The sequence below is a fragment of the Ambystoma mexicanum genome, chromosome 8, assembly GCF_040938575.1.
Source record: "Ambystoma mexicanum isolate Mex_15411 chromosome 8, UKY_AmexF1_1, whole genome shotgun sequence".
Lineage (NCBI taxonomy): Eukaryota > Metazoa > Chordata > Amphibia > Caudata > Ambystomatidae > Ambystoma > Ambystoma mexicanum.
Genome location: NC_090929.1, coordinates 457,392,485 through 457,405,910, shown reverse-complemented (window position 1 = coordinate 457,405,910; position 13,426 = coordinate 457,392,485). Strand labels below are relative to the sequence as shown.

Genomic DNA, 13,426 nt, shown 5'->3' with positions numbered 1-13,426 from the left:
CCTCCGGCTTTACCCCACCTCAGACTGCCCATTGCAAGGTCTGACATGCTTCTCTGGCCCTGCCCAGGTTTCTGCCCTATGCCACAGTCCTCTAGCACACCCTGCACTTGCTAGACTAAGGACAGGTGGCGGAACGCCGCTGCTATGCCCCAGGAGAATCTGACAGTTTGCCTGTGTCGCCTTTGCTTAGTATTCTACCCTTGCTCGACAAATCTTTGTACCTGTCAGAGAGAGCGTCTCCCATGAAAGCTTAATGTGGGATTGTTCTGTTTTGACCCCAACAAAGCACGTCCACCAAACCCGCTCCCTAGGGAATGGGGTGTGGGTGGATGGGCCCGTCCCCGAGCCTCACAGGATATCACTGCCCACCATTTTGTCAGAATTGGGAAATGCCAAGAGACATTGAATCAATCGATTGACGCTTAATGTGTAATTAAAGAGAAATAAATACAGCAGAGTCCAGTTCATGAAAAGCAAGACTAGTCTGTTTTTATGTGGTACTGCTATAAAATTAAATATACCATACTTAAAATATCTTACACCTTAAATACAAGAAAACCATTAAGTTATTTAGACTGTAAACGTGACCCTTCAAACATGTAAAAGTCCAAAGATGTGGTATGTACATGAAGCAATATTTAAAAAAATACATTTTGAACAAAGAACAATACGACAGTTGAGCGCGCGGAGGCCACTGTTCCGAACGAAGGTCAGGAATGGACTCAGCTGTCGAGCTCGGATTCGGCCTCCTGCAAACGCCATGTGCTCCCAAATTTCACACTCGGGGAGAACACACTGGGCACTCACACATAGTGCATTTGTGCTTTCGGGCTGGACGGTTTGGCAGGCTCAAGCCAGACAGGGTTTCAGGAAAGGAATCGGGGTGGAGGTGCACCAGCAGAGCATGCGTAGATTCTGTAATGCAGTACCAGGAGTGATGCAGGCCATGACCGAGGAGCATTGGCAGAGCAGTATATGAGTCTGAGCACTGGAACACCACAGAGCTGCTGGTCGGGATTGATGTGCATCGGTAGAGCTAATGTGCCCCCACTCCTGCAATCTAAGGGTGCTGTAGGACCAAGGATATCTGTGCAGTGAAAGAGCAGTGTCTAGAATTGCTGCAGAGGGTGTAGGTTGGGAGCTGGGTGTGAATGCCACAAATGAAAAAGTGGGGCGCTGAAGCATCAGGATGGAGGTACAGGAATGACCCCTTTACGTTTCACTCTGGGTAAGCAGCAATGCATGGAGAGCTGATTGTGCCCACAGATGCATACTGTGCATATCTAGATGCACTGACCCCTTCCTGCCCCACCGTCAGCTTCTACCCATGCATCCATGTTTCCACTGTAAGCACACCACTGACTCCATTCTCCAAATCTGCCAGACCGGACCACAGTGACTCCCCGTCTATCGGGTGCACCACTAAAGTTCGCCTTCCACGGCTGCCCCTGCAATTCATAGCTGATCCCTATTCCCATGTCTGGCTCCACTCTTCACAGCCCCCTGGATGGCCGCAGCTGCCCCTACCATCCACAGCTGCCCCTGATGCCCACAGCTGATCCCTGTGTCTATGCCGGCCTCTGCTCTGCATGGCTGCCTGGATGGCCACAGCTGCTCCGCTGTCACCACTACAGCCACGCTGCTGCCTCTGTGGTCAACTGCTGCCTCCACCACCCTCGGCTATCCCTGCTGCCCACAGGTGACCGGCTCCTCCACCCACCAACGGTAAAACTCCAAGTTCCGATAGCCAGATTCTGCCATATTGTGCAAAGTGTTACTTCATTTTTACTCTGGAAAGTCCACAACGTGTCTCCTCGTTTGGCTCAGCCTTGTCAGCCACACTTGGCCTCCTCCTGGCACCCGGCCACTCCGTTCTAATTCCCTGCAATTCCTCGTTCCACAGGACTTGGGTCCTTTCTTTTCCAAACAAAAGTCTTGTGTGTGGCCTTGTCATCATCAATCCGCAGTCCCTTAAAATACACATTTGGGTCCCTGAGTATTGACCATTGTCGGGTACAGAAGCCACAATGAAACCTTCCTTTGGCCGTCCACTTGTGCACCTGACAGGTGCTGCGAAAGACGGGCCTTATGGACAGAGGCGGGTGTTAGGACCAGACATGCGCCATTAGTTTGGCCTTGTTGTCCTGCGCTCCCGGGTGGTTGAACCTTCCGCATGGGCCAGGGGAGAAGCGGGAAATCTGGGGCTCACTGTCCCACACATTGTCGTAGCTGAAGTCGCCGCTGTGGGGGAAGTCGCTGTTGAAGCCTTGAAGCTCAGCATACTCGTGTTCGGTCAGCACGGGACACGGTTTGCAGTCTGAGGACAGACCTGAAAAAGCAAAATGAAAAACTAATGTTTGACATCATCCTGTCTAGGTGCATCAATCGAAAACAGAAACTATGTTGTCCTTGTGATCAGTGCTGGAAATGGGTTGGATTTCCTCACATTCAGAAGTCAGGAAATTCTCTAGATCTTGGATTACCAAATCCAGGGAAAGCACAAACCCATGTCTGAGAAGCTTAATAACAGTGCATCCACAGTGGACCTAACATCGGCGCTCCAAAGAGCTCTGCCCCATTTTGTCTTTGCTTTGAGATGTAAGCACGATTAAGCAGCTGTGCTTTGGCATGTTCCTTAAGAGGAGTGAAAGTTGGGTGATGAGAAAGGGGATAAGTGGACACTGCTCAATGAAGTGGGGAACGATGGCTACAAGCAGGTGATGATATGGATCTTATATTAATTCACTTTGCTTCTTTCAGTCTTGATCGTACAGTTGTAAAACTGAATTTATTTAGGCTCACGTTGCTATAAAAGGTAATAAATGCAGACTCCGAATCCGGAGGCAGGAAATAAAGCTACTATTATGCTGCTGTTGCATGACATGTTTCTATAACAATTTATATTTTGCCATGTTGGTTTATGTTGTGATTTGTGCAGGTTTCACTGTTGTGTCATCCTTCCCAATTCTTCTCAGTCATTTCATTTATTTAGTAACATAAGTAGGATAATGTTCGGATCTCAGCTTGCCCATTTAAAAACACAAGCAATTCTATCTAACCTTGTTTATTAACTGTTATTTTAGAAAGAACTAGAATGATTGAAAAGAAGGCCTAACGAATGACCGTGGCACCCTCAGCCTTTTATTTTTGTCTTGGATGATGATGGATTGCAAAGTAATGACCAACCCATATGTAGGAAATCCAGTAAAAGGGGACAAGGAGGAAATTCCATCACTGCCAGGGTCAAAGGGCCCCACACAAAACTTAACAGAAAAAGGCTGCCGTATAGGAAGCCAGGGCGATGTTTGTAGCTCATTTAAAATGCACATCTATGTAGTCTGGATTATTTCTTTTCATTGCCTGTGTTTTATGGCTAATTTGAACCACATCTATTTATGTCGAATAGCGCCTTACACACTCCAGGGCAATGTGGACATAAAATAATGTTCATGTTTGTGATGGTGCTTTGCTGTCATTTAGCTCACACCTTGGAGCTTCAGACCTTGGCAGATAATAAGGGAACCAGGGCACAGGGGAGTCACTTGCTTTGTCTACGATCCCATGCTTGGTTGAGTGGGAAAGCCACATCTAAAATCGCAGCACACGTGTTACGTGATTTACAGAATGCTAACACGAAGAACAGATCGGTTGATATGAATGTAACATACATAACATTCACCACAATGAAACATGAAATGAATATTGTTCTAAAATGAAGCAGTTCTTGTTCTATTAATTATATGTGATGGATTTTTCTTACGCCCATACACTGGAATTTAGCCATTTATACGAGCTCCCGATTTTGATCTATAATGTCAGCATGGGTGAAGACAGGTAAGGGGGTTTCCCAGGAGATTGATCACGCATAGAAATCATAATTTAAAACGAATCCGCCAAAAGCACAGTGGACAAATTAGTGATTGGACCATATTGCCTCCAAAAAGGTAGAGGCTAACTGGCTTCTAAAGAAAACAATACATTTCCCAACAGGACAGACTCAATGTGATGCTGGTGGGGTTGGGGCACAGGCATCCAAACTAAATGTCTCTCCTGTTGTGTTTTGTTGTGGCACAAAGCAGCGGGAGAGGACTACAGCCTTACACAAAACAGCCCCCGCTCCATTGCCCTTGCATTGGTTTCGGGGATCTGGGCAGGGGAAGGTGGCAGCTGGCGCATTGCACTCGTCTCCCAGTTTTATTTGTTGGGAGGCAGGAGTGTGGCATCCCTACTCCCGTACCTGACAAACTGTGTGATTGTGTGCGCATGCAGGTTTTTAGTATGGTGTTTAACACCTTCTCAGGCCTCTTCACATCTCTTTAGCGGAAGAGGAAAAGGGACGCAGAGAGCAGGCGAGAAGGAAGGGGGAAGAGGCCTAGGTGGGTGATTACCTGCACATTTGGTGAATATACAATACTCCTGAAACAGGAGGCCTCCCATCTGCGGCTGCCACCACCCTCCATCGCCCTGTAGGGGGCAGCAGAGGGGTAGAGGATGGTGCCAACATTGTCAGCTTCTCAGCACTACCTTCTCCACCACCCCAGACACATATTACGCTTGAGACCTACAGGTGCCAATCGCAGGAAAGTTGCCCCCCGCTGCCAGTGGGTGCTACCCCGGTGTGCCTCACACACTCCCCTATGGCTGCTGATCCTTCCGACTCCTTCTCCTTTTCACAGCCTCCATCTTCCCTTGCAGGATTCCCCTCCGCCCAGCTCAATGACCACTCGGTTGCTGCACAGTAACCCTATGGTTAGACCCCCCCTTTACCTGGCGTGTTCCATCGTGGTCGAAGTATGTCATCCCGGCAGGACGGAGCCTGAAAAAACGAAAGATTATATTAGGTTACAGTGAAAGCTATGCTGTCTAACATGCCAGCCTGTCATAATGCTTTCTGGTTAGCCACTGGTTAGTTACTGACAGGTGAAAAGGCTTGTAACTATTGGCCCGCCCTTGCCTTGTGATACTGATGTAGTTAGAATGCCACGCCCTCTCACAACGCCATGTATATGTAAAAGACCTACCTGTATTGAGACGGCGGGTTCACTGTATCGATGAGATGCCAAAGGCTCCTGGGGCAAGTTCCCAAGCAGGGGGTGGGAGAACTTTTTTTGCAGAGCAGGGTGAGAGACTGGGAGCATTGGGAATGGTTTATTTCTCGGATTTGCTTTCTCCGATGAAACCTGGCACTGATTTTCCACAGTCTGTGAGAAACCAAAAAGGGCAAAATGTAATTAATGTTTTTTTTAAAAAAAAAAAATACATTTGTGACATTGCTTACCAACAGTAGGTCACAGGAAGGGAAAATGAATTCAATTAATAGGGATACAGGAAGTGAAAATGCATGCAAGCAATAATGGCTCAGGAAGTGAAACTGCATGCAAGCAATAGCGGTGCAGGAAGTGAAACTGCATGCAAGCAATAGGGTGCAGGAAGTGAAAAATGCATTCAATTAATAGGGATACAGAAAGTGAAACTGCGTGCAAGCAATAGGGGCGCAGGAAGTGAAACTGCCTGCAAGCAATAGGGGTGCAGGAAGTGAAACTGCATGCAAGCAATAGGGGCGGAGGAAGTGAAACTGTCTGCAAGCAATAGGGGTCCAGGAAGTGAAACTGCATGCAAGCAATAGCGGTGCAGGAAGTACTTGGAAATATGTTGACAAATAAGGGGGTATCTATCGTCAGTGTGATTATGAATTCCCACCTCTGTAATGACCAGCAGGTCATCCACTGGTTTCAAATGTTTGCTGAACACGTGAGTGACTGGGGGAGCCTTGGCTGGAACCACCTGGGGTAAATGCGGGGCACCGCAATGCTGGCATTACAGGTTTGGGAATGGCGGTCTGTTACGGATAGGGTGAACCGCAGATCATGTTCGCCAGTGGTCCTGCGGACTTCACTCTGCCTAATGGAAATTGAATGGTCAATGTTATCAAAGTCGGCAGACAGGTCAAGCACCTCTGACAGTGATGCTTCAATTGGCAGTGGCCTTCTAACATGTGCCAGAGGGATTCTCTTTCTAGGTAGATGCCTGGCTTGCTTGGCCATTAATACTTTCTCCATTACTTTTGCTAACAATGGAGATTAGGCTCATGGTCTTGAATTTTCCGGGTTCGCCGGGTCCACATTGGATATTTATGCAAAGGCCTCATCCATGATTGTTTCCAGGGGGTAGGGGCAGCTGACTGTTCGAAATCATGATGTATTATTTGAATCATCCACAGGGTAGAGATTTCTGCTTCTGTTCCCTGTTTGCCTGGCATTGGATCGCCCTGGCATGCTATTGGCTTGTGTCACCGTATAATGTTTATCATGGCTTCCACTGTTGCTGGCTTTGAAGTAGAAGACGGCTGGCAGTGGGGTCAAAGAAGCCATTCCCACTCCTGGCAATGACACATTTGCCATCAGCTATTGTATGAATCGTTCTCTGAATTATCCGTTTCGTCGGGCACGAAATTCTGCACACAGAAGCACTTTTCCGCGTCTCCTCACATTTTCCAATCTCGTACAGGACTAAGAAATTCTCCAGAGCAAGATCCTGCGTCGCAGATTCAGTTGGAGTACTTATGTTTGATCTTAACATAACATGCACAGAGCTATTGTATTGTCGTTATCATCATTTTTCTCAATGTATTCAACATGTGTCTCAAATCAGTGAAGGTGCTGTGAGAAGGTCATACCATATGTACTCCCTCTTCATTGTTAGGTTGGTAGGTAGGTAATAGGTTGTAATAGCACAAATTATAATGAAAATAGCAACTGGCGGCTTCGCTGTGGCATGATCGCCAGACCTGCTACAAACAGATGTATGCTTCCATTGCCCCGCAGATCAGCGTGGGAGTGAAGTGTACGTGCGTCTGCTCCGCTTTTATTTACACCAATTCAATATTAGGTGAAGTAAAGCAGACCAAGCATACATTTTTTTCAGCAAAACAGTGGCGAATGCTCTTACCCTCTCAAGTTCCTGTTCTTCTTCTTGCTGATAGATTTTTATCCATCAGCGGTGATTTTTGGATACGGGGCTTGAGCCTCATTACTCCATCTTCTCGGGTTGAGTATGTAGTTGTGGGTTTGTTTTCTTCTTGGTCTGTGTGGTCTTGTCACAGTAGAGCTGGTTTCACAGGGTCTTCGCAGTGCTCCGTGCTTGGCATTTGACAGCGGCCATCAATGTTGTGGGCAAGCTAATGTCTGCTGACATCACCACTCTTGACCACGGCAGCCATCTTTATGGAGGGCAAACATTCCATTTTTTTTCTCTCATAGGGGGATTTTTCTGCTCAGAAAATTCTGCAATATGTGCTAATGGGAGTGACAACAACTGTTTCCAAGGGTATGCCAGGCCTATGTGGGAGTCTGTCACTGGCTATATAAGGCTATGCTGTGTGTTCTGTCTGAGTCTGTTATGGTCTATGTGAAATATATCAGGACAATGTGAGCGTCTATTATTGAGTGGGTGAGGACCCATCACTGGCTATGGTAGGGCCTGGTTGGACGATGTGTAGGTCTGATGGAGGCGATCCCTTACCTCATCCAGGAATCTGGGGTAGGACGGCTGAGCATTCGGGGTGTAGGGGTCAGCATACAGAGGGGAATTGCTGCGCAGAGGGAGCTCTTTCTCAGAGATGCTGGACGAGGTGGAGTACTGACTCTCTGCTAGGCTCCAACGCTTCATCTGAAAGCAAAAGGAAGACACGAATTACAAAAAGCCCCACTCTTTATGATCCAGAAAGACCCTCACTCACCCCCAACAAGAACCACACCCACTGAGTAGGGCTCTGGGAAGAATGTAATTGCTATCACTTACATCGTCACACTCCGGATGATACGTTGCGGGAGGCTGCCGGGAATCTTGTGAGGAGTAAGGCTCATTGTAGATGGGAGAGAGTTGATCTTCGCGAGGGGTTTCAAGAATGAGGTCATAGCAGTTCCTGCTCAGATCCGTGGGCTGCAGAGGCATCTGGATGTGGAGGCCTGGCCTCCCCTTCGAGGCTCTTGTGCTGCCGCCCCGCTTGAGCTCTGGTGCTGGCGGTGGGGTGCCTCCACTCCCCCAGTTGGAGCTCCCCAAGGCCTAAACAATGGGAGACAAGAGAAGACTAAGTAGAGGCATCAGGCGGGTGGAAGAGCACATGAGCGACACACCTTTCCCACATTCAGGAACCCCATATGTATAACATTATGCCCTTTGCCAGGAACATTGAGGACTTAGAGCTGTGTGAGAATCAACTTTTCCAGAGTGGCAGTGTGGGAATGTTATTATCAGATACAATACAACTTCAAGGCATGGTAGACTGGCCTACTGGGCATATCTGGACACCTCCCCCGAGACCGGTGTGCCACTGGAATATCAGTGAAGATGGGGCAGACTTTTCCTGAGCCCTGTACACCTCCCAATTATACCAGCATCATATTGAGTAATCTCCCGATATCAGCATGGGCAATTCCACTTTTAGTCTGGGGGTAAGTATTACGAAGTGGTGGAGGCCAGCAGGCACACAACACATTCAGGACCTCTGGGGCTGCTTGCAATTTAACCTGATGCCATCCTCTGTTGCTTTTGTGACCCTCCATCATCTGTTCTGAGTGGTTCCCAATCCATTAATTTACCCTGATTTGCCCCCAGGTTCCACATCCACCCCGAACTCATCGCACACTCAATTAATGTCCTTTTTTTCTTTTTACAATTCGCCACTTGACCAAACATGAGGCTGTGAAGGCTGCCTTACCTGGAGCGGCTGGGCGTATCCCGGGGACATAGGATCCAGCTGCAGTCTGGGGTCATTCAAGATGGCGAAGGACTGCCGGTCCACTGGACCATTGGAGCCGTGGGAACCATGCGAGCTGTGGGAATGGCGTGTGTTTTTCTTGCCCGACGTCCAAGAGTTGCTGCGACCATGGGAGGCCAGGGAACTCCGGCCGCTTCCCGAAACCTGTGAAAGGTGCAGGTAAAAGGTTTCATCGGAAGCCTGAGTAAGTTACCAGCATTGTTTGAGGAAGTTTTATACTGCGCATGCCTGTGCCGTAACTGTTATACGCGAGGCATGTGTGCGTTAGGGCAGTTTGCACCCTGGCTGTCAAGGCTGCACCTATTCTAAGTCTATGAACAGAAGCCTAGAATACTGCTGTCCAAACAGTACTAGTTCTGGATGGCAGGGAAGCTTGCGCCATTATTCGCAGTGCTGTACTGACTGCTGGTTGTGTGTTTGAACGTTGCTTAGTGTGTGAGGGAAGCTTGCATTGCTACTACCTGTTCTGCACCTGTTGTTGGAGTTTTGGAGGAGGTTGGGGGTGAAGTAAAAAGGGGATACAAGGGAAATGCACATGCAAGACTAGTGGGGTCAAAACAATGTTACCCTCAAATTTAAAATGCTTTTCAAAAGATACAAGGCCCCAAGGTGGTGTGCCCAGAATAACTATAAACATGAGGTCCCTTTTACCCTACGCTGTGAAACCTTACATCGGGCAATTTCAGAATGATCAAGCCCCATATTTGATTGACAGAACACTGCTGTATCCCAGTTGGCATGGGCAATTTTCCCCCACCACCTATAGCCAGACCCGGCCAGGACCCCCTATACCCCTGGGCTTCTCGGGGGTATGCATAACACTTTTTAAAAGGAAAGAGGAGAATTCCTTTTAGTAGAAAATATAAACAGTTCTAGCATGGGTGCTCTGCTTACACAAGTTTGTAGACCCCTGTCCTACACTGAATCATAGTATTGAGGAGCCCACACATATCAGGAGGCCATAGGGCAGCCAGCCTCCAATCACGTGGAATGAGGTTTTGTTTTCCAGCCTGTGACTCCGCGAAGTGCTCTGAGTCCAGGTGAATGGCCACAGGTCAAGTGCTCGCCTCTCACGTGGATCACGCCTGCACATCGCACACACTTGAAAGCAGGATGAGCAGTTCAATAAATTGAGGAGCATTACATTTAGTAATCATAGCAGCTTTAACAGTGCCTAGAAGTTGGGGGAATTTGGCATGAAACACAACATAAACATGCATTGACAAATCCAACAGTTTGGGCTTTTGTATAAGCATGGATCAGCATTTTCCAGGCACTGACATAATGGCACTTTGCGGCCATAAACTTGCAAATGGTCTTACTACCTGGGCATATTATAGCAGTACCTGCAAATTCAGATGCAAGGACACACATGCTGCTTATAAATCAAGTGGCTAGAAGCAACACCTGCCTAAGACATACACCAGCAGCTGGTTTAGAGTTTCAGTTAAGCCATTACCTTTCAGAAACCAGAGATAGACACAAAGAGATCCCGGGGGATGTGTTTTGGGTGGGGATGGGAAGGTAGTGGGTGATAATGGCCATGCGGACTAGCATGACCATGGGCGGTGAATGGGTGGGTAAAATTCCAAACAATACCAACAGGGTGTGTCCCTCCTCACATTCCATCGCTCTTATCTCTTCACTTCCCATGACAATTGTTTTGACTCATAACAAGTAGCGCGTACAGTGCCACCTAATAGCTAAAACTAAAAAAACAGATCCGTTTTTCAGAGTACGTTTTAATTTATGACCAACCAAGGAGGTAATTTGTGTGAGTAATAAAGAAAAGTGGAAGGTTCATAGCTGTAGATTCTCTAAGATCCCTGCAGAAATAGAAACAGTGAAGGACTGGCGGCCATTTTGTACAGGATTGACTGTAACAAGGACTTCACGTATTGATTGGTTCTTACCTCAGTCTAAAACATTGAATGTGGAAGAAAAGCATGGTGGGTGATTTTGTGAAGTGGGAAACGTATTTCTTTGGTTTTAGCTACAATTCGGTTTATAAACTCGCCATCTCCGTAATGAATTATTGAGGTTGTATTCTGTATTCGTAGCTGAATTGTCTACATTTGTATTGTTTGATCTTCAGAGACATTAACAGTAAAAAGTTTTAGCGAAAGATTTGAAGATTTGTTTTAAGCCAAATGCTTTAATAAAACAATTTTCTTCAAAAATATATATTTTGCTATTGCTTAAAAAAGTAAATAAATAGCCTGGGATAGGCACGGGGAGTGGTAGAGCCCACTGTGGGTTCGGTTAAGTAGGGGGATAGGGTGATCCTATTGCGTTGAGGCGGACTTGATGGGCCTGGTGGATCTTACGGGCAGGCACACTCAATCCACTCATCCTATAGAGCAATCCATACCTGCCCATAGTGCGCCGACCTGGAACGCGTGAAGCCTTCTGATCCGGAGCACGATGAGTCCGAGTTCTGGAACTTGGCGCTGTGGATGTAGTCCATCCAGTCCTGGAAGTCGTCCGTACTCGAGCATGTCACTCGGATGGTGTTTATCAGCCGACCTACGAAAAAAGGGAAGAGAGGAAAGTGTGTCCTTAACTTCCATATTATCATCCCTCCTTCTGTGGCTACTTTGAGTAATCAAGATATCAGGCCCTCAGCTGTGCAGATAGGTGACTGTTGGTCTAGACTCTGGAGAGTCCAAGGGAAGGAGGTGTGGACTGGCCTAGAGAGAATAGAACGTGTCTCCCAACAGGCTGGTTCGTTTGGAAGGCCACTAGGAACGTGGCAGAATCAATATACTGCCAGGCACCTCTCTGACAGGGTACTGGGGCGCTGTCAGACTCACCTGCTTGTCTGCCTGAGGTATGACTCAAGCTCTGGTAGGGCAGGGGCTGTGTCAGTCACAAGAACTAAATTAACCCCCTAAATTTACACACACCTAGAGGTAGTTCACTTCACGTGGCCATTTACCTGTTTTCAGGCAGTGACTGAATATTCAGAGGCCTACCAAGACCTGGGAATGCTTTAAAACAGTCCCACTGCCACATATCGACACTTCTCCAGATACCTTTAATTCTCAAAACTTCGCCTGATGAGTACCTTTCAATCCATATTGTGTGAATTGTTATAGCCAATTGACAGACATCTACTTCTTTCATAGTTACAGGGCTTTAAGTGGGCTGGGGCTAGCCAGCACTGAGTCCAGGCAGTCTCCATAAATTCGTCTTGGCAATGGGGCTCTGGTCGGGTTCCCTGTAGTTCTGAACTATGACATTCACTTAAGATCATGCTGTAAGCAGTTTTCATTCGCCACCAAGTGAAGTGGTGAAAACACAAAGTGTGTTTCATTAAATCCCACTTTTGATGTAAGGGGAAGAAAGAACTGGAGTCTAGATACTGGTGAGCAGGATGCAACCAGAAGCCCGACATGGGGATGGGGAGCCACAGCCTTGTGCAGCGGTAGGATTACTCATCTATTGGCATCCATCCATCCATTCAATTCTTTCGTTGGTTTGCTCTGGCCACAGCCAATGGTGATTATTTTCCAACTGCACTGACAAAGCAGAGTCCATAACATTTTTATGGTGGGCCTTTAACAGTGTGGCACCACAGACAGGGATTTCACTCTGAGTGTTAATGGCCCCTCATCACATTAGAGGAGCCTGGACTCTTTTCCACATGTGGCAGTTATCTGGGTATAAAATTAAGGAGATGATTGCACTTTGTAACAATCTATTTTGTTTTTTAAACTGGAATAACGTGTTATTCGGGCAGTGCACCTTTTCTTAAGCATAGAACAACATACGATTTTCAGAGATGAATTAATATTATGTCTCAAAATCCGGCACTATTTTTGTTTTGAAAATACATAATATGTATGCACTATTTGTCTTGATAACCAGGTGTTCTTAACTAATCTAAAAATAGCTTCCATTACAATCAACCATTATGAAATAAAACAACTATCGTCAATTTCAATCCGCCAAATGATTTCTGTAACTTACTGTCTTTTCTTTTTTTGTGGGAATGGAACTTGCATTCACATCATGCAGCCCCCCTCTACCCCTTCCACGGTTATGTATTGTTTGGGCAGGGAGCCATTGCCTAAGAAGCTTCCCTTCACTTCTGGCTATACCCAGCACGTAGTCAGCGCCCACTGAAAAGTTACCTTCAATGAGGAATGACCTGGATGGCCGGGGTCCTTCCTCTGCAGTCACCTGGATGGCTTTCAGCGGGAGCTCCCCCTGTTCAGAGAAAAAAAATCACTGTGAATATCCGCATTTGTGTACAACCATTTCCCCACCGCAAAATGGCTGCCAGAGTTCAAGCATTTGCGACAGCGGTGGCAGTTTCTAAGGCTGGTGTGCTAGTACAAGTTTCCCTGTGGGGCGGAAATTTCTAGGCCCGACTTCTATGAACAGTGGTGGATAGCTACCAGGTGCATCAGCATTCCAATAGCCAATCAGAGCACAAATATATCGGTCTTATAAAGAGGAGGACAGAACGTATAAGGGAAGCATATCTGCTGGTACAGGCCCACTGCCCCCTGACCATACTCAGTGGATACCTGTCTGTTGCCTTTGGCAGGGTGACACCAAAACAAGTATCCCACCAAAAACAGTCTCATTTCACCATAATCACAAAGGTGGTGGAAATGACATCACATGGCCCTTCCCCCA

General features: G+C 47.1%; 1 protein-coding gene across 1 annotated transcript in view; it reads right to left on the bottom strand.

The window, feature by feature from the left end:
* Positions 1 to 463: 463 nt before the first annotated feature.
* PLEKHN1 (pleckstrin homology domain containing N1) overlaps positions 464 to 13,426 on the bottom strand; it is an 88,622-nt gene continuing 75,659 nt past the window's right edge. The window contains exons 9-16 of the mRNA XM_069610064.1: positions 12,916 to 12,991; positions 11,151 to 11,305; positions 8,720 to 8,923; positions 7,801 to 8,064; positions 7,522 to 7,668; positions 5,022 to 5,201; positions 4,768 to 4,816; positions 464 to 2,329 (exon numbers count right to left, since the gene is read on the bottom strand). Of these exons, the coding sequence (XP_069466165.1) occupies positions 2,106 to 2,329; positions 4,768 to 4,816; positions 5,022 to 5,201; positions 7,522 to 7,668; positions 7,801 to 8,064; positions 8,720 to 8,923; positions 11,151 to 11,305; positions 12,916 to 12,991 (1,299 nt within the window). The 3' untranslated portion in view covers positions 464 to 2,105. The remainder of the gene's footprint in view (positions 2,330 to 4,767; positions 4,817 to 5,021; positions 5,202 to 7,521; positions 7,669 to 7,800; positions 8,065 to 8,719; positions 8,924 to 11,150; positions 11,306 to 12,915; positions 12,992 to 13,426) is intronic.